This window comes from Apaloderma vittatum, unplaced genomic scaffold (assembly GCF_000703405.1).
Source record: "Apaloderma vittatum isolate BGI_N311 unplaced genomic scaffold, ASM70340v1 scaffold28771, whole genome shotgun sequence".
In the NCBI taxonomy this organism is placed as follows: domain Eukaryota; kingdom Metazoa; phylum Chordata; class Aves; order Trogoniformes; family Trogonidae; genus Apaloderma; species Apaloderma vittatum.
Window position 1 is genome coordinate 7,684 of NW_009699043.1, and position 27,251 is coordinate 34,934.

Below are 27,251 nucleotides of genomic sequence, written 5' to 3' on the forward strand. Positions count from 1 at the left end.
TCAGCGGAATTCTGGCTTTAGCTTCCAGACACCTTCACCATTCGGGTTCCTGTGGAAGGTGCAGAGATTGCGGAGAAGTTCTCTAAAGACGCAGGACTGTGCTACTGGCAGTTTGGACTCAAACTCGTTCAGTAGTTCCCGAGTACTGGCCTCGCCATCCACACGGGCCTGGAACGCTATGAAGTTACGCATATCCACGAGCAGTTCATCATATTCTGTTGAACCTGGGGCTGGGGTGGGTGGTTGCTGATGATTTTCATCTCCCTCATTCACTCTCTGTTGTGGTAAAAGAAGGTGGTTTCTTGCCCTCATCTTAGCAAGTAAAGATGATGAGTCTAGTGCACTGGATGATGATTCTCCTGATTTTCCGTCAAAGTGCCCATCGGAATTAGACTTCTTTACCTTTTCTTTCTTTACTGTATCTGCATCCTGCAAATAAGCATGCAGACTATGGAGAAATTTGTATTTTGAGATCCACAGAATCTATTAAACAAAATCTGCCTGCTGTTTAGACTTCGATGACAAAGTTGAACACTGACAGGGAGGTTGGACTAGATGATCTCTAAAGTCCCTTCCAGCCCATGCCATTCTATGAGTCTATGATTCTATGATCAACTGAGAAGCTAGTATTTCACCTGATACACACAATAAAGAGGTAACATGCTGGTTTCAACTTCAGAACTTCAGAAACGAAAGGAAAGCATTGCTGGTCTTCAGAAGATAACCAGATCATATTGCAATTTGTGACTGCTGTATCTAATTAGACTTGATCGAGATGAAAATCAGATTTATGGGTGACTAAAAATTCTAGAATTCTATGTAATCATATGACAAGTGGGTATGAGACATCTACACAGTATAAATGAGATTCGTTGCATAAATTGGAACATTTTGCATATATCAGCTATTAGAAGAGAAATGTTAGCTTGTGTCTCTTACCTTGCACTTCTTCACAGGTGATGCGCAAGTGGAACGTGATGAAAGCAGCATGGGGTTTCTTTTTTGACCAAATCGACTCCTAAAAACCAACAAATAAATTTACTCCATAAAACTTTCTTCTCAAAATTATTTGATAGTTTTGTGAAAGACACTGACTGGGTTTGTATTTCAGAGTTTTCAGAAGTCCTCTGTCTACCTTTATCTCCTCTACTGTGCAACCATAAAGCTTTCTTTGTACTTGAGAATGGACTTCTATGCTTGTAATATGCCTTCATGTTTTTATTAAATAAAACCCATGAAACTCCACTTTGATACAAATTACTGCAAATACCAAGTGCAAAAAAAGGAGAAATCCATAGCATCCTAAGGAACTCTTCTATTTTTGGAAAAGCAGTGCGAGACCTGAACTTACTTTATTCCTGATGGTGCACCTGAAAAACCAGTTGTGCCTGTCCAGGTTGGCACACCAGAAGCAGCTCCTAAACAGCGCTGTCGAGAGACTTTTAAGGCTCTTAAGGCATCCTGTGCCACTCTGTTTGCTTCTGCTTCCACCAGCACATGATCTGCACTAGAAGCTTCCATAATGGCATCATGCTTCATAACACTGTGTACCCCTAAAAACCAGAAGATACAAGATAAAGTGACAGAAGACATTTGTTAATTTACATGGTTATCTGTAAAATTAAATATTCATCATTTAAGTGAATGCCACAATCACATTTTTCCTTTTTCAGGCTGATTATATTCAGCACTTCAGTACAGTAATTTCTAATGAGAGAATCCCCTCTATTGGCTAAGCAATCAATTTGACCATAAACCACTTCTGGTGTGCTGAGGTCGTTATTCACAACAGACTTGGCAATTATGTGGGTAAATCGATCGTTTCTACTCCTATGGACAGGACAGACAGAGTGAAACCCTTGTATGAATGAAGGTTTGATACATCCTTATTTCCAGAAGTAACACTGCATTATTTCTATATCCAGAAGTGGTTTCTGGAAGGCTGCAGATCTCTCAGAAATGTCTGTGCCAATGTAATTAGTACATTCATAACCAGAGCATTTCAGTGATGAACATTTTAATGTTTCAGTACAGTAACAGAACAGATAACACTTGTAGCTCTAACCATCAGAGTAAAAGAACTGCTCTTTCCCAAAAGTTTTATATACCTGTTTAAATAGTCAGATATTGTTGAGCCACCAAATAACAACAGTTACCTGACTTTTTGAAAAGTTTTTCCAAGACATAATCATCAGTTTTCTTTGAGTCTTCCTCCTTCTCTTCACTATTCTCCCTTCTGTATCGCTTTTGTTTCACTAGATGAGGAATGCGCTCTCCTTCAAATTTGGCATCTTTGTGATGTTTCTTCTTAGATTTATCTTTGTGACTCTCATGTGACAGCATATCCACCCTGTGCTTTGTTTTTGAAGTACATTTATAATGAGTATTATCTAATTGCCCATCTTCAGCTTTAGCCACCTGCTTTTCCCAAGAGCCAGCTGCACCACATGTAAGGCTAAAATCTCCCTCGACATTTGCATTAGCTGCTCCATGTACTTCAGCCACCTCAGCACTCAGACATTTGGCATTCTCTGAAGACCCTGCATCACCTGGCAATGGCAGGGACATAGATTTGTCTTCTTCCAAGCTTTCCTCCTTGCTTTTATTCAATGAATTTATAGTAGTAGCAGCTTCTGTATTTTCTTTTGCATAGCTATTTTCAAAGGCTTCCAAACTTCCTTGGACTTCCTCACTGGTCTCTATTGCTTTAGAAGAACAATTTGTCATGTGGGTGGTTGTGTAGGAATTGGATGATCTGCTGTACTTTGGTGAGCTGCTTTCTGTAAGATGGAGATCACCTTTAGAAGTGTCATTATCAGGTTGCTTTTCAAGTTTCTGTTTCAAATGGCGTTTTGGAACTTGAACTTCTGAACCAGTACCTGAGGGATGAGTGAAATAGTATCCATTTATCAAATACTCTGAACATTTTTGCATTTAAACAAATAGAAAAACCATGTACCTGCAAAAATTGCACTTGTTTCAGTTTTCTGAGACACATCTGGGCTGCTCAGAGTAAAAAGTTCATACAGGTCATTGGATTTGAAAAAGCGCCTCTGCTTAGGGTCTTTCAGCACTCTGTTCGTTAAAAACTGTTTGAAGATTTGCCTGAAAAAGAAAAAAAAGTACTCTGTGCATGAAACAATGTCTAGCTATGTTTAAGTACTGAACACAGTACTTAAACAGAAAACTGTATAAGCACAAATGTTACTCTGCAGGACAATTAAGCAGTGGGAAGATGATGTTAGTTTCCAAAAGACAATCTTGAGTTAGTAACTTTCAACCAACCAACTTAATTGTTAAACACAGGGATTTATAGTTTTGCAACAACCCCATAACACAACAGGTAACCACCATCTCGCAATATCCTATGAGGCAGCCCTTAGCTTAAGCAATAAATAACTTCACAGCATTTTTTTTTTCCCCCATTAGCATCGAAAAGCTTGCATATATTACAACAAAACTATCAGAAAGCTCCTCAAAGGAAAACAAGAGCTTGTTAAAATGACAACATTTTAATGGCTCAGTTGGAGGAATCAAAAGCAGCAGAGTAGCTCAGTCTGATGGCGATGACCGGATGGCAACCACTGGAAAGGGAAATCAGACTTGTGGCTGAGAGCAAGGGAAAAAAAGAACCTTTCTGCAGCCAACTGAAAGAAACAAATCTGGGGAGATAACTAAGCTGTAAGAAATCTTCGAGTATTGGTAACTCTACTTCTATGACATGTTTGTACTACATAGCTTTTGATTGCCAGTTCTAGGCACTATTTCCCTGTACAAAACCGACAGCTGAAAATCAGTTCTCAAGAAGTAATTTTATCAGGGTTTGGCTCTGCTGGCATTAAGCAGGTATATTACTTTTAAATCGAGCTGACAAAAACTACATCCAGCTGCTGCAGTGCACTGATCAGAAGGCTTTCTAAGAATTAACTGAACTTCATAATTTCCTGCAAGCATGCTAACATATTTGCAGGGAAGAAAACACAGGCAAAGAGAAGGCACAGCTTGCTTAATATTCAAAGGCCACTGTGCTGTTCTGGAGATAAATGAATTTCTGATGGCTGTCCTGACCCTCAGAGCCCACTTCCTTGATGTGGTCAGTGTTGTTCAAACAGAAGTATGCCAGAGGGACATGAGCCAATCAAAAGCGGATGCTTTGTGTCCATGTGGTAAAATAGATTTAAAAAAAAAAAAGCATTAAATTGCGGGTATTTCATTATTTAGAGCTTTTCATTCATGTGCATTTTCAAAAAGGATATTCCATTTCTAAAGAGTAATGCCTAGACAGAGGATTCCCATGTACATTCATTTGGAACTCATATGAGTGAAGCTATTTCCAAAGAAAGCTGAATGGGAAAACAAACCAAAAAGATTTCATTGATTTTGAAATACAAGCACTTTAAGGCTTTAGCTACATTGTGGAATAAATAACGTGAATATGACTGGTGGTTCTTGGGATTTAATTCACTTTGTAATGATTTGGGAATGAAATCAAATTAGGTTTGTGGAGTAGTAAATGTATGTATGTATCACATGCATCTTTATATATCCTAAAGACAATATAAAGAACTTGTTGACTTCAGTTTCCACTTCAGACTTGTTGAGTCTCGTATTCTGAGTAAAGGGCTCCTTTTTTCCTGTCTATGCCCCTTACTCTCTTATTTACAGTGAATTCTGGATGTGCTGGACACAGCTGCTGGAACAGATTGATGATGTATATTTAGCAAGTAGGTCTTGGAGCTAGAGAGGCAGCAGCGCAGCCCTGCAGCTGGGAGTCTAATATTAGAAGGCAGCCCATTCCTCAGTAGAAATTTTTAAAAAGTTTTCCATGATTTCCATCAAGACCAAGGTTGGGGATTACAAGCCACAGGTGCACTTGCACAGGTGTGTCACTGTTACACGATCTCAGATGCACTGCCTGAGTTTATGGTTGTATCCAAGAAATTTTTCTGACTGACCTGTGGTATATCTTCTCTTCAATAGTACCTGCCGTGAGAAGCCTGTACACAGTCACCTGTTTCTTTTGGCCTATTCTCCAAGCACGTTCCCGAGCCTGGAACACAAAAAGGTTTGGTTACCACTCATTAGCCTCTTAGACATATGTTTGACAGAAAGCTATCAATACCACTGTCTCAAACAGAGTTTGGACACTTAGTTCAGGAAGTTACATAGCTGTGGTATTTCTACAGCATTAGGACAACTAACTCAACAGGAGAGGAAAACAATTTCGTAAGTTTACATATGTAAAAAGACAAGTCTCCAATTGTACCAAGAAATCTATACAAAAAAATCTAAAAAAATAAATTATGTTGCAGTTAGAACTCCTAACTGGGATATGTACACACATTTCCTTTGAACTTTTCTTCTTTTGCTTAACTGAAAGCTCTCCTACAAACCTCTTGAACCAATCACTAAAATAGATCACTCCAGGGCAGATTACACACTTGCAGTTCTCAAAGCTATGCAGGATTTCCATTAAAAAAATGATGTCTTCCTCTCAAACATGTGAAGTCCGTATACTGTTAAGGGATCTGATAAACCAGAGTCTCATCACACCATCAGATAAAGAACAACTTTGTTAAGGTATTGGCTTAACAGCAGCTTCTAAGGGCATAGCTACATACCATTATTTAGTGACAAAGTCAACTCAAGCAACACTTGTTCTCCTTTTCTTAACCTGCATTGCCATCATGAACTGGCACAACTACTCAACAGATTGCACAGGTGTACTCTCTCTTCAAAAATTCTTCCAGTATTTTTATTTATTTAAAATAAAGCAGGCCATTTTAACTGTTTGTTTGGCTACACTCTAAACAGGCGATATGAATCGATGACATTAAAGAGTGGTAAGGTATAACAGCATAAAGGGGATGTGGTGGGAACCACTTAGATTGCCTTTGCCACAAGAGTAATCATAACGCAGAACCGCACCCTAAGTGAATGCTGCTGGGAACAGCAACTTAGGGAAGGGCAACGTAGTGCTTTAGCACTGTCTGAGGAGATAAATGTCACTCTATCTTCAGTTCTGTTTCAGCTTATTTCATAAATGGAATGGAACAAACCAAACTCACCTGTGTGTCTGTACTGGGATTCCAGTCAGGATCATAAATAATAACCCGGTCAGCACCAGTCAAGTTAACTCCAATGCCACCAACACGAGTTGTTAGAAGAAAAATAAATATGGATTTGTCCTATAACACAAGAGAGAATTTGCTAATGCAAAGATTACCAAAATAAAAGGTAACTTTTTTTTAATTTCCTGGATTCTTTTATCAGCATTATTTGCAAAGATGCAAAGGGAGACAAGAGAAGGAACACATTTCTGTGTTTAATATCTCTTTTGACAAATAAAAGTAATTTATTTCATTTACTGTTGTCCAATAAAATTTCTTTTCCCCCTTTTTAACTGCAGGTTTTTATGATTAGCAGAAACCCCAACTTAAGAATGAAAAAAGCGTTGACTTCTTTCCCCTCTCACAAAGGAAGTCGTTTCATTTGACTGAACTCTCCAGCTTTGTATCTGAAATCTGAAATCGTATATTTAAAAACAGACCAAAAAGGAATGCAAGAACTCAGCCATACTCAGGAACAGGCATTAGTGTGTGCAATGCAACATCTCACCTCATTGTATCTTGTTATAAGGGGCTGCCTGGAAGCTATAGATGTGGTGCCATCCATCCTGAGGTAGGAATAATTTCTGTCTTTCACAAAGACTTCAAGTATCTGCAGCATCTGTTGTGATGGAAATAAAAATAATTAAATCCAGATGTAAAGACTAAGCAAATATCTGATTAAGTCATAAGAGTTTCTGGTACTAACTGCAGTGCCAATCAAACAGAACTTGTGAATCTTAAATGAGTAGAAAATTTATTAGCTTAGGTACTTGGGGAAAAAAAGAGTAGTTATTTCCCCGCTGAACACAAGTGGAGTGTTTGTGCTTGGTTTGGGAAGCCCAGAGCCATGGTCTCAAGACAGTTAACCAGGTAAATGGTGCAGCATTCCAAGGGAATTCATGGAAGCAGGACAAAATCGTGAACACACAGGGAAAACAAAGGAAGGTTACTGTCTCTGCTACTTGCCCAAAGCACATCATTCTGAGGATGAGATGTGCACATGCACTAAACAGAGCCAGAAAAGTGACTCTGCAAGAAAAAGCAAACTGAGTTTGCCCTGAAACTATGCAGTAGGGACAATAAATACATCACAGCTGCTTCAGTCCAGTATTATACGGGTATAACTGATACAGGCTTTGACCCAGTACACCAAAATCGGGCAACACTGCCACAACACCGTGTTGTTTCCTTAGAGCTTACTGAGCTTGGGAACTGGTCTCCAATTATTCCAAAGACAATAGTCCTTTTAGTACTTTTTTTTGCCAAAAAGATGTTTATTTCCCCGAGAAGAACATTACAAAAGGTGGTTCTAATTACAAGGTTTGTTGGGACACACACACACTCACTTTTTTAGGTTTAGCAGTAACTAAAACCAATTAGCTCACCTTACCTGCCTTGACTGAGTGAAAAACAGCACTCTGTGACCTTGCTTGTGCCATATTTTCAGCAAGGATTCTACCACTATCATTTTTCCAGAACGTTTCCAGTATCCAAACTGATCTGCTTCCTCTATGTCAGCATCTGGTACACCCTTCAAAATCTTGGGACCACCAGAAAAGAGGTCAGGGTGGTTGCAAATCTTTCTTAAAGTTACTAGTCCTGAGAAAATCTAAAGAATACAAGAGAAAAAAATATTTTTATTTTCTTGACAAATACTTTTAACTATATGAGTTGTGTTTAGGAAAAACAAACAGCAATGGATGAATCTAGTAAACATCAAGAAGTTTGTTTCTAATTGTGGTTTGCTCTTTACAGAAGTCAATGGACATTAATAATTAATGAAATATTTTAGGAAAAAACAGTACAAAAGAAGGTCAATGAAATTTATGGTCTTGTGAGCCCATTCTGGTGACAATGGTAAGATTTTTACATTAGCAAAAGCAAGCCCTAACTGTAACTCACATCAAATTTTTCCTACTTAAAAGGAAAAATTCCACTAAGTTTGTTACTTGAAGTTACTGTGTTCTTCCTTACAGGCTCTGCCATGTCAGCAGGTAACTTAAGATAGACCCTGAGGATAACAAGTGTACCCACCAGAATGCATGGCAACAAAAACCAGATAAGTAAACGTGTTTAAACAAATGTATAAAGCTGAAAATTACCACTTTTGCTGCCATGTTAGAAGGCAAAACTGTTCAGTTATTTACTCAATAATATTACAAGTATTATTTATTCTTCTGATATAATAGGAACCCATAAAATGAACTAGACTGAAACAGTGAATCCTTCAATCTTCTACCACTGCAAGTTGGATAAGCCTGCTGATAATTTATGGTTTGTTTGTATGTTGGGGTTTTTGTTTTTCATCTGGGATTCACTGCTGCCATCACAAAACATCTAATAAAAGCATTGACATTTACTGTTCAGAAATTTCAGAACTCTACAAAATATGATAGCCCATTCTGTAACATCTTAGAGAAATTTCTCCAGATGTTCTTGTACAAGCCATCTCCTGAAGATCAAGTTCCTTTAAACAATTTTCATTGTCATAACTAGAATGGCTAGGCACTTGAAAAACTTGGCTGCTACACCTTTGCAAGATCTGGAAAAACAGAGAACTGCAAACAGTGATAAGGTCAACACCTGCTTTGTATGACACTACATTATACATAGCTGTAGTGGCCATGCAACTAACTGGAGCCACTGGGGGTGAGTGGAGAAAGATTTGCACTCTTCACAAGATGAGGAAACGTGCAAAATTACACATTATAAGCAAGACATATTACTTCTTCTCTTACAAACAGTAGATCTGTATCCTGCAGCTAAAATAGAAGTGAAAAATATCCACTGTGTGCATACAAAAGTCAAATGGAGCAGATGTGTGCAGGGTGGGAGTCACAGGGAACAGCAAACTCTTCACACAGATGACAGTAGGCATTTGAAATCGTGTTTCAGTTACTGCTGTTATCCTGGCCACAGCCATTTCAACACTTATGTTGTGGGGATGGAGACAAAAGATCTTGAAGTGACTAGGGAGATAACAGCAAAGATGCTTGCTATTTGCTCTGTGTTAAGACTCTGTGAAATCACCAACTGTTGCATCACATCATACCTGAACTGTACTCTCAGGACAAATTACTCTTCTCCTTTGCTTCACTTTTGAAATTGGTTAAAAGCATGCATACAGTTACCTACAGCAGATCATTCAGCAAGCCGTCATTTGTCCCAAGATCACAAACACATTGTGAAGCCCATTCCATTACTACTTTTATCTGGTCATGTGGATCGCTAACTCTATATATTCCGTGGAACATTTCTGAGAACAAAAAGCCAACATCCACAAAAGCAGAACTGAGATGAGTGTGTTTTCTTCCCTTTCTGCTCAGAATCCGTCTAGAAGAATGTAAAAGCCAGTTCATTATCCATCAAACTCTACCTGTTATTAACCTTAATTAATGCCAACCTGCATGTCTCCGTTGAGAATCTGGTAAACTTCTTTAGAGTTGATGAAATTTTGATAGACTTGACGCTGTTCATCTGTCAAACGGCAAAAGAGGACCTACCAAAACAAAGAAATGAACCACTGAAGGCCAACCTGTAAAATTCAAGTAGAGGGAATTTTTGAAGTTTACATTGTGCTACAATAAAGCTTCACAGATGTCTGACATATTGTAATAAAAGATACTGCATAGAAATAAAAATCTTAGGATTTTCAGAGAATGAACAGAATAATTAAGATGGGTTTTCATGAGTTTTTCTGCACCCTTTCCCAGTTGTTAATTTTTCCCCTCAAATTGCTTTAGTTTTGGAAGCATTGCCATTTTCCAGTTTTAATGAGCTAACTGTGCAATGTTAGTATCCTCTCAAAGGTATGTTTATAGGAAACGCTTTCCACTGTGTGTCTGTTACGTCCCTTACAACTTGTAAATTCTTAGTATCTCAGGGGAAGGTTAAGTACACATAATCTGTTCTGTCATTACCCTTTGAGTATCAGCATCTAACAATTTTTCAGATGGCACAGTGGGCTAAAATGGAACAGAACTTCCTCATATTCTGCAATGTACCCAACATTATGTCACGTCAAACTTACACAGTGCCCTTTGATTGACAAGAACAAAAATCAAATTTGTTTCATCTGTTTATGATTGCATTCTTTACAGTAGTAGTCTAGACTCTTTAAACTATACAGAAATTCAATATGTGATTAAAATAAGATCATTAGACTGCACAGCAGAAATGGAGTACGGCAAACTCATTTATTATATACCTTGCAGTACTATCTTACAAAGACTAACACATTTACTTCTCTTTTAGAGGAGGCAGGAAATAAGAGTGAGGAGAGGACAAGAAAGCCTGAAACACTGAAACCCAAGTGGCAGAATAATCTAATAATTACCACAAATGAGTATTTGTAGGAATTTCAGTTTTCTAAATAATCCTTTCAACCTCCTGTACTTTGAATCAAAATGTTTCCTAAAAAATACAGAATTAGAATGGTGTGGGTTGGAAGGGACCTTAAAGAACATCTAGTTCTACCCCTCCTGCCATGGGCAGAGACACCTCTCACTAGACCAGAGTGCTCAAAGCCTCATCCAATCTGACGGTAAACACTTCCAGGGAGGGGACTTCCACAACTTCTCTGGGCAAACTGTTCCGGTGTTTCATCACCCTCACAGTAAAGAATTTCTTTTTAGTATTTAATCTAAATCTACCCTCTTTCAAACTGTTACCCTTAGTTCTATCACTACACTCCCTGATAAAGAGTCTGTCTCCTTCTTTCCTGTAGACTCCCCATAAGAACTGGAAAGTCGCCATAAGGTCTCCCCAGAGTCTTCTCTTCTCCAGGTTGAACAACCCTAACTCTCCCAGCCTGTCCTCATAGGGAAGATGCTCCAATTCTGCTAATCATCTTCGTGGCCCTCCTCTGGACCCACTCCAGCAGGTCTGTGTCTTTCTTATGCTTGGGGCCCCAGAGCTGAACACAGGACTGCAGATGGGGTCAGACAAGAATGGAGTAGAGAGGAAGAATCAGCTCCCTTGACCTGCTGGCCATGCCTATTCTGATACAACCCAGGGTGTGACTGCCCTTCTGGGCTGCGAGCACACATTGCGGTCTCAGGTTCAGTTTTTCATCCATCAACACCCCCAAGTCATTCTCTGCAGAGCTGCTCTCAATCCACTCATCGCCCAGCCTGTATCTGTGTTTGGGATCACCCCAAGCCAGGTACAAAGAGGTTCCACCTCTTTGTAGAACAAAGTTTTAGATCAAAAGGCTAATTTTTAAAAGACTTATTAGAAGGTACAGGCCAACCAACTTCCAATATCAACCTTTTTACAGCAGGAAACAATGTTAAAGTTGTCCAAGGGATGCACCCTAGGGAACACCCCATAAGACACCTCCTTTGTGTGCACTGTGATCTAGGAAAGCTGCATTAAGCAGACCGGACTACACTTCATATATCCTTTGTTTTTCAGATGGAAGTGTACCTCAATACAGAACCCACAAGACTACGACCATTTAACAGTCAGAACACAGACGGAAAGAACACGCAACATGAAAGTTCTACATGTTTACTTAAAACAGCACTTTGTTGACTATTAGCACAAATTATTTCCAAATGTCCATGAAAGACTGGAGTTTGGGGAGGGAGAAGGCTCAGATCTAATAGTAAAGATATGCAAACCTGTTCATTCTTATCTGGAAGTGAAAGGCTCATTTTTACATCAGCCTTCATTCTGCGCAGCAAATAGGGGTTTATGGTGTCCCGTAACACACAGGCACATTTGTATGCAGTTTTTACCTGAAAAAGGAAGAAAAAGCAGAAGTTGTATTTTGGTTCTTGACATTAATTTTAGCAACAAGCAAAATTCTACAATTAGCAATATAAAAATCGTAATAAAATGAGACAGCTTGTGATTGCTACATATTCAAAACAACATGAATTGCAATAAAATTCATGTTAGCATCAATCATATTGAATAAGTCTTCCTCAGATACCACTAATTTATCTTTCCTAATTTCATGGACTTTTTAGACCAGAAATCAGATACTTCCTTTATAAATCAACCAAGAACTGAGCATAAATTTGCACAGAACCAAAATCCTCATGAAAAACTGCTAATATATATACTGAAGATCAAAAAGAAGCCTGCAGCAATGGTGGTTACTAGACAACAAGATTAGTGCCCACTTGAGACTATCAAAAAAAACCCCTCAGTACCAGAAAATCCCCATGATCACAGAAACTAAAGGTCACTCAGGCCTAAATGGAGCATATGGTTCTGTAATGGGTAATGGATGTGTAAGATGGGTATTAACTGTACATAATGGCCAAAACTCCCTTAATTTCTCTTAAAGCAAGACAAAGAATATAATAAATTATTGATATGTAAAAAACAAAATTGCATGTCCAATTTAGTAAATTAGTAAGCTTTAGACAAGTATTTAAACTTAAAAAGAACTTTATCAATGTATGTGTGCAAAACATCACAAAGAATATTTAAAAAGATACAAATTTATTAGCATTTATATGAAACTTAGCCTGCAGATTATTATGTAGACAATTTATCTATCAGCTAATTTGGAAAACGTTTAAGAAGTCATAAATACTGAGAACCACCACAGCGAAGTTTATTAGACAGACTTATTCAAAATAATATTTGAAACAATTTTTGCTTTCAAAATTAGTTTATGTACTTTCAGACTTTCAATACCTACTTAAGCTTTTTTTAAATGAAAACAGTTTTCAGTTTGGATTCCTCTACTGCACAATTTGCCAAAGCCTTACAGCAAACAGTAGAGTTCTATTAAAATACATCAGAATATGAGATGAGTCACCTTCCACCCTAATATGCTTATCTTTACTTCATACCAAAGAAGGGCTTCTAACGATTTACACTCCAGGGTTTTTGACAAGAAAATCTTGTGTATAAGCTAAACCCCTGTAAAAATGAACTGGTGTCATTTAATTGAATAGTTCTTTTCACACACAGAGCAGTATAACTCACACGAAAATCTCTTTTGGGTTAGTGTCTAGAGCATACAGCATGAAAGGTATTTAGAAGTCAGTTAAGAAAAAACGTAACAGCTTTCTTCAAGCAGTATTCAAGTAGTATTTTTCAAGTAGTATTCTTCAAGTAGTATTTTTGATGCATTTACCTGGACAGGAGAGGCATTGGAATATCCTCCCATGGTTATCGGAACAGAAAATTGCTCCATGAACACAGGCAATGTTCCCAGCTTCCCTGGGAATACAAAGTCAAAGAGGGACCAGAGCTCCTTTAGGTTATTTTGCATAGGAGAGCCAGACAAGATGATTCGATGGGGTGTGCGGAACTATTAATAAAACCCACAAAACGAAAGGTGAATTATTTTCATGGTTCATGGTGTAACCTGACTCTCACCTCAGAGGATATTCAATTTCACCATCAATGAATTCTCATTTTAAAACATGGTCTCATATTCCTGAAATAAACACAGTTTTCTGCAACATATTGTCTGTGAACTGTTAGCAGGAAATGAACACCAGCAATCTGATAGTTATCCCTAATGATAAATTACTACACAATTTAAAATTTCTCTACCATACTTCCGTAAATTCACTGATGTAAACTCATTAAAAACGTTAAGTAAATTAAACAATCAAATACAGATCATTGTAATTTATGCTTTTATTCTTTATTAATAGTCAAACGTGTATTTTAATGTGAAAGTAATAAAGCCTAGTAGATTTTGGAATCTCCCCCCAGAGCACTTAAAAAAATCTTTCATTTATTTTTTATAAAGTACCTGCTTGCATGCAAGTGTGACTGCAGCGTTTGGATTTCGAATTTTGTGACCCTCATCCAGAATCACATAATGCCAGTCATAGCTGTGGATGTTATCCTGCATCAGTCGAATGTATGAATAAGATGTAATTAAAATTCCATGGCATGAAGCAATCTCATCAATTAGTTTCACCTAAAAGCAAAAGGCGCATGCTGTCAGTAACAGTGAGACAGAAAACTCAGATCCTACAGGTCTGCTGTCCAAGCTGTGTAAAAAACATGTTTTTAAAAAGCAGACATGTAATTTAGTTTGAAAATAAAATAAATATAATATTTCAACTATATGATTTTTGTTAAAGCCAATGTCCAAAAAACCCCAAAACTTTATAAATTTGATTAAAGTAACTAAATGGTTTCTTCAAGTTCTCCTATATTCACCTCACAAACTCAGCTTTGTGCACTCCATGCAAGGTCTAGAACATTAGAGGAAAATTAAATAAGTGAAAAACAAGCATAAAAATCTATGTGGTTAATCCTAAATTCTTTTTCATTAACAGGATTAATATATTTGTTATTTATCTTCATCTCTTGTAAGCTACATCCTTTCCCCAAGTTTTTATCAGCCTTTACAGCTGTAAGTTATGTAGGGCAGGGACAGTCTCTATCTAATCTTCCACAGCATTCAAGACACAGTATTTCAGATTCATTCTTTCTCGCATTTATCCTTCACATATAAATCTAGAAGACTTAGACGATGATGGGCTAGGAGGAAATTCTGGATGAAATAAGTATACCCAGTTTGAAAGACAAAAAAAAAAAAAAAGTAGAACCACCGAAGAATTTGCTACAGGAAAGATCCTCAGTACTAGAAGTGCCTTTAAAAAAAACCCAAACCAAACCCAGCAAAAATAAAAGGGGAGGATCCTTCTCAAAGACTCAGAGTTAAAAGTCCATGACTGTAAAACTTCTTGCTCAGACATATCCAAGATTCTAAAAACACTTCTGCACTTAACTGCTTCAAGAATTTCTACTTTCTGATTATCATCTCCTGATAAAACCATGACACATTATTTAATGTTGACCTCACGATTCTCAAGAGAAGATGCAATCTGTAGAACAATTTGTATCACGGACAGAGTAGGATTTATAGGCAGGTGTGGATGTCCAAAGCTTAGTTCTACCTGGTACATTGCCTGCAGTCAGCAATTATGTCCTAGAGCATGGGCAACGGCCTATCATAGAATATTGTCAACGTCTCTACCCAAACACTTAAGACAAATAATCTCGGGCGATTTCAAATTAAAAGCTTGTAAAATATGTAACCTCTCCTAGTTTTTGCAATTAATAGGGTATGTCTGCAATTAGCCTGCCTTACAGAATGCTACACTGTTGTCATTAAAAGATGTTTTGTGAAAGTGCTGCTGTTATTATGGAGGCTCAAGAGACCAATCCCTCCTAGAGGGCAAACAGTGGACTAGTAGAAAACAACAGCCATAAATCACGTTGTCAGCTAGCAGAGAGAACAGAAGTGAAACACAGGCACATGAAGGCCATTCACTGTAAACACACCGCAGCAGAATCCTAGTCAGGATTTACTGAACCTGTAATTAATTAAAGTTTCCTTCAAGCTAAATTTTTAATAAACAAGGATTTGTGCTGACAATGAAGAAATCAAACACCATGGTTTTATCAACTCGCACCACAACACTTATTAACTTACATTTTACTGCACTGGGTACTTTTCTCAGAGGTTGCCTTTGGTTTAGTTGCGGCTTTTGGAATAATTTTAAATATTTAAAAATATGACAACAGATTTAATACTGAATACACACCATTTTGAGACTGTGGCATTTCAGAATTTTTGCTATTTTTATCATGTATTCTATAATTGTGAATTCCTGTTCGGTCACATTCAGGCATTATATTTTAAAAAAATTTTATTATTTTTGTGCCTCAGGAAATACACTTCAATGAAATAATTCAGGGCATGCACTTTTAAACTAAAAATAAACTACAAATAAATAAATAAACAGCTTAAGAGAGACAATTCCTACTAATGCCAAAAGATTACACAGCAGTTATCTAGCTTTGAAACGCTGAACTCTGGCCTTTAAAGTATGCTAACGACAGAGGAACATGTGAGCAGATCGACTAATCCTAATCTTGTAGCTCTGTTCAGCACAGTACTTCAGGCTTTTACAATTTAAGGACAGTATCTTCTTCTAACTTAGGGTGATAAGTTGTTTGTGTTGCCTTATCTTCACAGGGACACACGCAATGTACAAAGACTGGAAGATTTTTGGCAAGCATAACTTCTTAAGGCTAAAATGTTTATGATTTATAAGGACACACCTCTTAGCAAGTGGCTTTTTTGACTGATGCTTATGGAAATAAGGTTTATCTTTTTTAGCATAAAGTAGTCTTTTAAAAAAATATAAGAAGACCTGAATTCTTCTATAATGCTGTGTATTAAAAATGATAATTTTCTTAAACAGAAATGTGTATGTTAAGACTCAGGCGTGTACGTTAAAGAACTAGTGATAACTACAGCGTTCTCTAAACACTCAGATACTTCTAAGCAAGTGTGAACTTAGAGAAGACAATGCCTAGTCACTTACACAACCATGTATCACTTGTGAATCAAAAATGCATTCTTAGCAGCTTTATCACTTCTCATAAACAACTATTAAGCCCAGAGATCCATAAATTCAACCTATAAAACCTCTTTATTATTTCCCTGCCCCCAACAAAACAATCTAAATGGCACCACGAAGAGGCTTCAAAAGAACACATTACAATGTTTAATAATGTAAAAGTTGCAATAAAAAGAGCTAAAGCACTTACTATGTATTTACCAAGAATGCTACTTCTTGTAGCCTAATACTAAGTTTATCTGGGTTTGGTCCTTACTCAGAAATAGAGCCTTTGGCTACAGCAGAGGTTCCACATGCAGTCACATCAAAAAAGCGTAACCCTCTGCAGCTTATTTTCTCTACATGTATACTCTGCTGTGAAGGTAGGTCTAAAATTTTCAGTTTTCAAAGTCATCTTCAAAAAGCGATCCTATGGTATCCAAATGCCTTAATTTGAAGTTGTTGATTAGGCAGTTGTGGGAGGACAGGAGGAAGGTGAAGTCCTGAAAACCTGACTGTTTCTGCAGATGCAAAACTTTGAGCCAGTCTGTCAGGTACATTAATTAACAAATATCCCAAAATAAGCACACACAATTTAATTTAGGAAGACATGCAAGCATGTTATTGAGGTCAACAGACTTTCAGGGCTTGAAAACATACCAAGTTAATTGAACAACAGGAAGCTATGAGCACATTAGAGCGTGCTATTCCTTTTTTGCCATGTACTGCAACTGCATCAATTACCTCAGAATACATTTAATCAAGAGCAATTAAGCACCATATCATTTTAATGTTATTACAAGAAATTCAATAAATATTTAAAGAGAAATTTAAAAATTCTTTGCTGAATCCTGAAAATCCACTTAAGCATCTCAAATATGAGGCCAAGGGAAATCACAAGTGTATGTTTTCCTTGTTTTGTTCTTGCAAGGTACCAAGGATTGAAACTTCTGACAAGTTAGGCTTCTCAACTTACAATGTGTGTTTGTATTCCATTTCTTAAGATACTGGCCAAGAAAATTAAGACAGAAGAAGTACTGCTTGGCAGAAAGAAAATCAACAAAGTAACATTGTCATTAAAGGAAATGAGACTAGGTGATGTCTCCACTGACCAACTGAAAAGAAACTGCCTGTGCAAGCAAAATGTATTACATATCAGATCAATGCAAACTGATGCACAGAAGCGTGAGGAAAGAATTTGCCAGTACTAGAAGCACATATCTGGTACACAAGCAGTCTAGTCATCAACTCCTAACACGGACTAAAGTAAAAGCAAATCTCAAGCGAGAAATCTGCTACTATGTTTAACTTGTTTATGTAACACAAACCTGTATGATAACATTAAATTCAACCCCTTTTTGTCCAGCTTCCTAACACATCTATACAAGGCAGTGAACATTCTGTTGTTATAAAACAAACATAGAAAGAGCACAAGCTTGCACAGAAACATTCAGGAACAGAGGATTTTTTTTTTTGTTAGCCCTCCTCCTTCCCCCCAAAAATAGAGAGAAGTTTCTGGAATTACAAAATAGATGTCAACCATTACCTTCCTGTTGGTGTAAGAACCAGTTTCATGAAGAACAGCGACCCTAAATGGAGGCCACCAAGTGTGGAACTCTTTTACCCACTGATGCATGACAGTAGTTGGACAAACTATAACTGTTGGACCCAATCCCTGGTACCTAAAACAAAATATTCAAGAAAAACCCTTTAAATTCAAAATAAATATATTCAGTGGCTCATTAAAACATACACATATTAAAATAACACACTTCATAGTTCAAGTGGAATATATGAGAGCTATGGAAATTAATTGGCACTTTCTTGTTCTAGAAGTCTGTTTTTTAGAGGAGGATGAAAGGGGTACTGCTATAAGAATTTATGCACTGAACAGTTAATGGATGCATCCATCAAGGTATAAACACAAATAGAAAAGCTCCAAACAATAAGGCATAAGGGAACTTCCTCTTGTGGTAATACAAATCAGGTTTGGGTGACTGCTGTTTCTGTAAGAGAAAAGAAACCATTAACAAACAACTATTTTATTACTTCTATTAAAAAGAACGTGTAGCTAGAATTTTACAAATGGACTTATGCACAGGTGTTCTGCTTCATGTTGGTAATATACTGTACTATTATCACCATAATTTACAGATAAGACGAAGACTATAAAGCAGAATATATTATCCATGGAAATTGAAGTCTGAGCTGGGCTTAAACTGTCTCATAAGTTTCTTTTTCACAGTCATACGACTGTTTCTAGGAATTACTGGAGACATTTGAAACAAAGTCTTTCTGTGTATCAACTTCAGAGCTACTCCTAAGGTCGAAAAAATCTCTCTCACAACGGCCAAACAAGAAATATTATCATCAAAAATATCAACAACTGTACAGGAAATATACTAAGGAGTGGTTACTAGTAGTTATTTTTCAAATCAGAACAAAATGACTTTGCAAACAAAGGTAATAGTTACAGTTACCACATTCTGATCTGTGTCTGGCTATGTACTATTCAAATGGTAACAAACAAACAATTAAAAAAATCACAGTATACATTCAAGATCACACGCATGTAGTAATAAAGAAGGATTTTCCAGACAGCAATACTCTGCTTTAAAAAGAAATAAACCTGTTAATGTCTTCTGAGACCGTTGATATTAAGAAATAATATTCTTTATTAAAAGCTTATACATATGCAGAATAACAACCTCAATGTTGCTTATCTCTTTCATTATCAAAAAGTATTATATAATCACATTACATAGTCTAATTAAAAAAAAATCCCAGCAATCCAAGGGGAAGTTAGAAGTTGGAGATGCAAAAAATAGCTTCAATTAAGCTATGAATCCAAATAACTACGGCTACTACTCTTAGAAAAAAATCTAGAGCAAAAAAAGCCAACTACACTTAAGAATATCTATAGGAAAATTCAACTTTCCCAGAACATTTAGCTTCTCATTTTCCATTGCTAGCAACAAATTGTGTCTGTCTGGCCTGTATCAAACAAGATCACATGCTGGGTTTATCAATTTTATTTATTTATTCATTATCCTCAGCTTACACAAAGAGTTCACGCTTCCTTTGATCAACTCTCGGAAAATCCACGCCCCCTCCACTCAGTTGCGTGAAATCTCTGCACCTAGTCTGGCTCTAGCCACCTTTCACCTGCTGACATTTTCTTTTCAAGAGATTTTATTTATTATATAAGAGTCATTTAACTTCTTCCATTCTGTGCTGTTTCACAAAACCAAACCAACCGTGCACTTCTGCTTGCTATGCCCAAGAGGCATCCTTCGCTCTCCTTACCACTGCAACAGATTTGCTCTGCTGCCCATCCAACTTATATTTGTTTTCCTTGAACAAAGGTGACACAAATAAGATTCCAAATCAAATTCTTATCAGTGCTTTGTACCAGGATACTAACAGTGCCCTGTTCCTACTCCAAAATATATTGTCATAACATATTCTGTTCCTTTTTCATAGTTGCACTATACTAATAGCTTATGGCCAGTATCACATATAACTGATATAATCCAAATCTCTTTCTTCTGTTGTTTCCGGTTTGTAGAACTCAAATTCACAAAAAGCATCCTTTATTAGTTCTTATTTAACTGTGTGATTAGAATTGCAAATAAGATCTGTTCCTGCAACTTAGCACCAAGAGAAATGAAGCTGTATTCATACTATATCATACTATAATTTTTAAGTACTCAAGAAAGCAGCAAAGGAAAATACGTTCCATTATACGCAACTCTGTTGCCAAGCACTGGCAAATCATGCCTTCAAGATGAAACTGCAATGATAACTAAATTCTAGCAATATAGAATCACAGAATCACAGAATGTTCGGGGTTGGAAGGGACCTCTGAAGATCATCTAGTCCAACCTTCATCCCAGCATACCTAACCACTACACCATAGCGTCAAGTGCTAGATCTACTTTTTTTTTAAACACCTCCAGGGTTGGTGACTCCACCACCTCCCTGGGCAGCCTGTTCCAGTGCCTCACCACTCGTTCAGTAAAGAACTTCCTCCGAATATCCAATCTAAACTCACCCTGACACAACAAATTTTCTGAGGCAATGGATTTTTATTTTTGAAAGCACCATGGAAATTAATCTCTCTGCCATTCATAGTAGAGCTTGAGCCTTAATATTTAATACATATGATTCTATCTCAGCATCATGAAGAGCACAGATAAGTAAATAATCAGCATATAAACTTAATGGAAGAGTTTCTCATTTGATCTCTCACATAAATGAAGCAAAGTCTGTACTGAAAGGTAATATATTTAGTAAGCAAAATAACACATTTGAAAACAAGCGAAGTTGTAGATGCTTAAGCCCTTCAACAGGTGGCAACAACAAATTTCAACCTGGTACAGAATCGAAACAGGTTACTTGAAATTTGCTGCTACTTTTTTTTTTCTTTTCTTGTGAAAGGACCATCAGTCTGAGGGCTGCTGCTTGCTCCATCTCAGCTTGCCTAACAAAAGGTCTTTCTCCCTCTATAAATCCTGCTTCCCTCATATCCTTACACCACTAGAGCTGCAACACGTCTACTGATACCTCACATAACGCCTTTCCCCAGCTGTATGGCTCAGTGACTTAAAATTGAGTCAACATTTTTAGTTACACTCCATGTTACAAGTAGTTCCTTACTTCTACTATTCTTCATGATCCTTCAAGATCAGAAAAATACTGTAATCAGAAGTAGTTTACAAAAGAAAAGTTTCTATTCACCTTAAAGAAATGCAAAAATTTGCACTGATAGACAATAAAGCTGAATATACTGAACATCTCTAAAAGTGACCCTATTGTCTTGATACTCAAGTGTCTCCAAATACAACAAATTTTGCAATTCTGCACAGGAATGACAGTTTTATTTCCATTTTGCAGAAGGCTGACTGAGGCTGGGAAAATCCCACAGTGCCAGGTTCGTCCAGCAGCACACCAGCTCCATCTACACCCCACGGTAATGACGTACGAGCTGGGCTGGCAGACATTTAACCGATGCTGACAGGACAACTACGTCCACTCGGCATGCCGGCTTCTCAGTCACACTGAGCAGGAGGTCTTCTGCTCACTGGACTTCAGGGCCTTCAGACAGAAGCTAGCTAGCCCCTGCTACTGCCCTCTTGTTCAGAGTGCAGATGGGAAACATACTTGACTATGCTAAAATCAAGTTGTTCAGACCCTCTGCCTTACAGCATACAGGCAAAATCAGAGCGAGTTTCATGAAAAAACCCCAAACCTTGTTTCCTCCCATGGAATCACTACCACAATGGACTTAAATGACAAGCACCAGCCAAAAAATGAAACTGAACACATTATCTTAACATGCAGAAAGAATGCTACAATGTAAGCGTGCAATTATATTCTGGCCTCTTCAAAGTTTTATTACAGTTTCAGTGCAGTATCTTGGGTCTTAAGCTGTAATTGTGTAACTATGTTAAGTGACAGTCCTGAAGGATTTCCATCAACTCAATAGTCCTTCAACCAGGGCAGGGAATATACATACACAAAATAATTTGCACAGCAGCATCCTTAAATCAGGCAGTCATATCAAAGTAAATCAACTGTTCTAAGTGATGGGGGAACCTGAAGTTTTTCATATAAAGGCTACAATAGGAAGCAACTGGAGAAAAGACAGTAATATTTTCTCTTCAAAGTTCATGTACATGCTGAACATAATTTAAATATGTCTCTACATAAGGTCAATTATTTTTGTTTAATATAGTACTATGAAATTTGCTTAATTACATGTAGCAATTTACATCAGGTGAACAGGCCAACAAAACTAGAAAAATCAAATATTCTTCATGCATGCATTTGTAAATCCAAGGACACCGACGAGTATCTTTTCCGGTAATTTCACCTATGAAGAAGGAATTTTAAAGCATTGTTCAACAACGTTAAAGCATAGAAAACCTTGCAAGCAAGGCCAGGCACACTAACATAATTCTGAAAAGTAACAACAGCAAAGAAAAAAAAAGCAGATGGAAACTCCTCCATCTAAGTTACTGCTTTTGCTCTTACTACTAATTTTTTGGTGTGGATAATTCCCTGCCGATTAGAAACTCTAACCTGCACTGCAATCAGCTTGCTACTTCCTGTAAAACATTTACCTGGTGGCTTGCCAGAACAAATATTTTAATGTAAAATTTAATAAATGGAACTAAAGGTATTACATCCAATTTAAAATTCCATATTGTGTAAACTATTGATATTAATGTAATTGAGTTGGTAAACAATCCATTTGTGGAAGCTAACCTTAGACACTGTATTGACCCAAAATATCTAGTGCGGCTCATGTGCAAAATGAAGCATCGATGCCTGGAATTCATTAAAAGTGTTACATGTTTAATTTTTCCTGCCCTACAGCTCCATCGTCTCGTAAAATTTTTCCTTTGATGTCCCCCACTAAAAGAATTAAAGGAATATTGTAATTGAAATGTCATTAATAATTCACAGGACCCTCCTCCACCAGCAATACATCTGATGAAATATTAATTGAGCTCCACAGACTGACAGTCTGCAGAGGAGCACTTGCCTGTAATTTGAACCACGAGTCCTGAGCTTGCTGTAGCTCAGACCTGCCAAGAAGGCAATTATCTGGATGGTCTTGCCCAATCCCATCTCATCTCCCAGAATTCCTCCTGCCTGCTGGCAGTGCAATTCCCAGAGCCACCTAACACCTGTCTGCTGGTACCTAAAACAAGGAAAAAGAAGATGGCAAATGTTTGATAATACAGATCGTAACAGAAAGTACTCATGAATTAATCATTTGGCAAGGTTCTCATACCAGTTACAGTAACATGCTGGATGTATGTTTTACATGAGTGCTGTATTTACTAGGTCATACATTTTTGATGCATTCAGACATTACATGTGACTTTCATTCTTTATGCAACGCTAAAACATTTCTAATTAAACTGATAGTCATGGTAATTAGGGGGTATTTTATTTCATGTATATTTTAAGTGTTAAAAGCAACTTGGAAAGCCACTCTAACAACGCATTATCTGTTCAGAAAGCACGCACGTAATGGTCTAGTAAGTTATTTTATTTGGAACATATACCTTGAACTGAAGGAAAAGCTTGACTTGTAAGAGGTACTGACTTTACACTGACTGTGAAAACTGATCACATCTGCCAAAGCATGTTTTGTTTTTACATAAATTCATTTAATAACATTTAGTCTCTTTCAATTAAAAAAAAAGCCAACAAGGCAAAATGTTTTGAAAGGCAGATATCCCAGTCGATGCGATTCAGCAAAATGTTATTACAAGAGAGTACAGACCAATTTCTCCTCCCAGTCATTCATTCAAAATTGTATAAGCAACAATGCAAAAATACAGTCCAGTTAAGAGAAGTAAGCTAGAAAGCAAGATTTACTACAATGGCAAGCTAAAAAGGTGGAGGTAGGATGCTGGACTGAGAATCACTTTAGCATTTTTTTTTATATGATATGAAATGGTGAGACTAGTAGGAAAAGGACACCATGCGTGTGGCTTAATGTGAAAACAGAACAGAAAGAAATGAAGAAACAGATTATTCAAATTACAATTAAAAAAGGAAAAAGAAATACACATGTCAGCACTTTTGTGTCTTGTAACTTATTGTAAAACAAGGATTGTTCATTCTAGGGCATTGTCTTGTGTGGATTTCAAAATGGCTTCATTCTTCAAATATATAATATTTAAGACTACTGACTGCTAATGACATGTCTACAAAGTACTATTAAAACCCATTTATAACGAGTTCTGTGTGGATTTAGAGAATGCTAAGCGGAGACAAACAAACAGCTTGAGTAGTTAGAAAAATCTGATAAAAAAATGAACTAATAATTCGGACATCATACTACCTGCTGGTGTCTCAAATGCATTATACCAAGATGCCCTTAAAACTCTCCTTTTATCAGAAATTAATTCACCTTATAAACACAGCAATCTAAAAACAAGTATGAAATGCCTTGCAGGATTAGCTATAATTGGGTTAAGATGCTGCCATTACTGCATTTTATGGAGACAAAACATTTTCTGATGGAAAAATTAAAGAACTGGAGAAAACCCTAATTCCAGGCAGAAGCTGCTCCCCCAGACTCCTGTCCAGCATGTCACTTCAGAAGATAACCACTCAAGAACCTCTTTATAGTAATTCTACACTATTTCTTAGGATTACAGACAGTGCTCAAAAGCTAGCTGCATTTATAAGCATCTTTATCCCTCTTCCCCCTTATCCTGAGAAAGTTTTACAGTAGAGAATTAAGTTTGTGAAAAATCCTGCTCCAAAGTTTTTTCAGAAGATGAAAACAATCATAGAAACACACAATAATTTCAACTACGTAAAAGCTAAAGCATCTCCTTCCATATTTTTTATGATTATATGGAGCAATAATCAATTTTTTTTAATATTTTGCATTAACTTCAGTATTTTCGCCTGTTTTTTTAATGCTTTTTTCCCCTCCAAAAATACTGTAGAAATAAAATGAAAATGTTGCCTGCTCTTCCAAAATAGTTATGTTTGGACTGTATTTCACACGAGCAATCATGCTGCGATGCATCCTTCAGAATTCACCACAGTAACTAGCAGAGTTGAGCTGCATTGCTGCTGAGACAAAATTGCATTTCAGATGTTATCAGGGAAATCACACACAGAAAGCAAATAACGAAGAAACCTGGTTTCTTGTTTATACAGACAGTATTCTCTCACTTTAAGTGCAGACAGTGTAAGGCAAGGTTTATAAGTCAGTCTTGCTTACTGTGTTTGGTTTTGTTCCACAGCAGCACCAGCTTTATCTCTTGCTGAATGTTCCTCAAAGCAGACAAGCATATAGAGAATCACAGAATTGTAAGGGCTGGAAAAGACCTCTGAGATAGAGTCCAACTGTCAACTCAAGACCACCACAACCACTAAACCATGTCCCAAGTGCCACATAGGTTTTGTGAACACCTCTAGGGATGGTGACTCCACCACTTCCACGGGCAGCCTGTTCCAATGCCTCACCACTCTTTCAATAAAGAAGTTTTTCCTAATACCCAATCTAAACCTCCCTGGGCACAACTGGAGACCATTTCCTCTCGTCCTATCGCTTGGGAGGAGAGATCAAAACCCACCTGACTGCAGATTATCGACTTTAATAGGCTTACTGAAGAATGAATTTAATCTACTGCTTCTAGTGTGAGCAAGTTTCTTTGCAATTCAACAATGCAGGAAGATCACCCACACTACACTGCCATATACCTCCTTGGGTCAATAACAGTCCCACGCTTTGTACTACACTTGCTCAGAACTCAAGTTTAATGCCTATTGACTATAGGCCTTCCTACATCAGGGATTTCAGCACTTCAGTTACAAGTCAGACAAATCACTCAACTCAATTGATCGTTGTAACCACTTAAGAAGTTTTACCAACTGACTCATGCTTGCAGGGATACCCTTCATTAGAGAAGCTGGTATCTCTAAGATTAATTTTTAGCTGTCTGCTTTATTTCATTTCCCTTTGGGTTGCTCAGACCACACATCCGTTCTCAGGATGATTACTTCCGCAGTACCTTCGCACAAACAGCTGGAGACCACATATTGGCTGTGCACGGCCCTGGCAACCAAGTCATTAATTCAGTTCCATTTCAGAGCTAGTGCTTTCCTTCTGAGGAACTGCAGGAGAACAGCAGTCATTTCCTTGAGGTTAAGACTAAGCGATCCTGTTGGAAGGGATTCCATGCATGCCTGTCATAAAGCAGAGCTTTCTACTACAGTAATTATAAGATTTTTAGAGAGTTAGCTTTTGAAAGAGAAGATGTTTTTACTGCACTGTGAAATGTTTCCAATGAAAATGAATACAGGTCTATTATGCATGAAAGTTAAGGGAAATACTATGGATGATGTTAACTTGTTAGCTGCTAGCTTGTTTGGGCTGCCTTTTGTAAAGAGCTTTTTGAGATGCACTTGGAAGTGTCACTGGGTACCATGCTCTCAAAAAACTGAAACAGAAAGGCATCACTTAAAATGGGCAAGCCAACATTAAAGAACTAAAGAATGAGTTGTAGAGTGTTTTCCACCTATAAAGGACTTAAGAATGTACTCTATTTTAAAATTTTACTGCACAAAATGTTCAAGACTTTTATAATATGAATTGTAAGTAGTTACTCTGAGTAGACTTGGAGTAGTTAAAAAGAAGAAAGTTGTCTGTATGTTTTACTGGTAGAAAATTTTACTCATTTCACTCAATTACAGAAAAATCTACATTTTTTGTTTTCATTTATCACAAGTTGCTAACATACTTTATCTTTCAAAGTAAAGTTATTCTATGGCTCCAAACGAGTTAAAAACAAGCGCTTATCAATAAAATAAAGCATTTATAAAAATAGACAAGGGCTTCTCAATTCATAGTTTATGTAATATGCATTTACAATATTCACATCAGGCAGTTATTATCTATATTTTCATGTAATTGCATTTTCTGCCTGTAATAAATTAGCTTCTTTGAGGCTTGGTTCTGTAGCCTTCTTAGAAGACATAATCCTACAGCAACTACCAAAGTAAAAGTTGAAGCATCATTCACTTAAATAAAAGTTACAACAAAGGACATCCAGAAATCACAATTACTATTACTACTAATATTATTAATAGTATACAGTGGCATAATACTAAAATAAAAGGACACAATACATACTTAAAAAGCTTTTTGAAGAGAAATCCTGGTACTTTGAAACCCTCTTCAAATTCAGTGTCACTTTCTTCCGAAAGTTCCTCAGATGTTTGATGTTCTTTGTCTTTCATACGTTCTTTTTGCCACTTC

General features: G+C 37.1%; 1 protein-coding gene across 1 annotated transcript; it reads right to left on the bottom strand.

Moving 5' to 3' along the window:
- ERCC6 (excision repair cross-complementation group 6) lies at window positions 1–27,251 on the bottom strand (the record flags this gene model as incomplete). Its single annotated transcript, XM_009878230.1, has 16 exons — window positions 1–429; window positions 940–1,018; window positions 1,352–1,553; window positions 2,157–2,879; window positions 2,960–3,105; window positions 4,956–5,050; window positions 6,069–6,188; window positions 6,619–6,729; window positions 7,501–7,719; window positions 9,514–9,609; window positions 11,735–11,851; window positions 13,210–13,386; window positions 13,840–14,010; window positions 17,997–18,132; window positions 23,001–23,159; window positions 27,126–27,251. Coding segments are annotated over 16 exons (3,106 nt in total), but the record flags the coding sequence as incomplete, so codon positions are not given.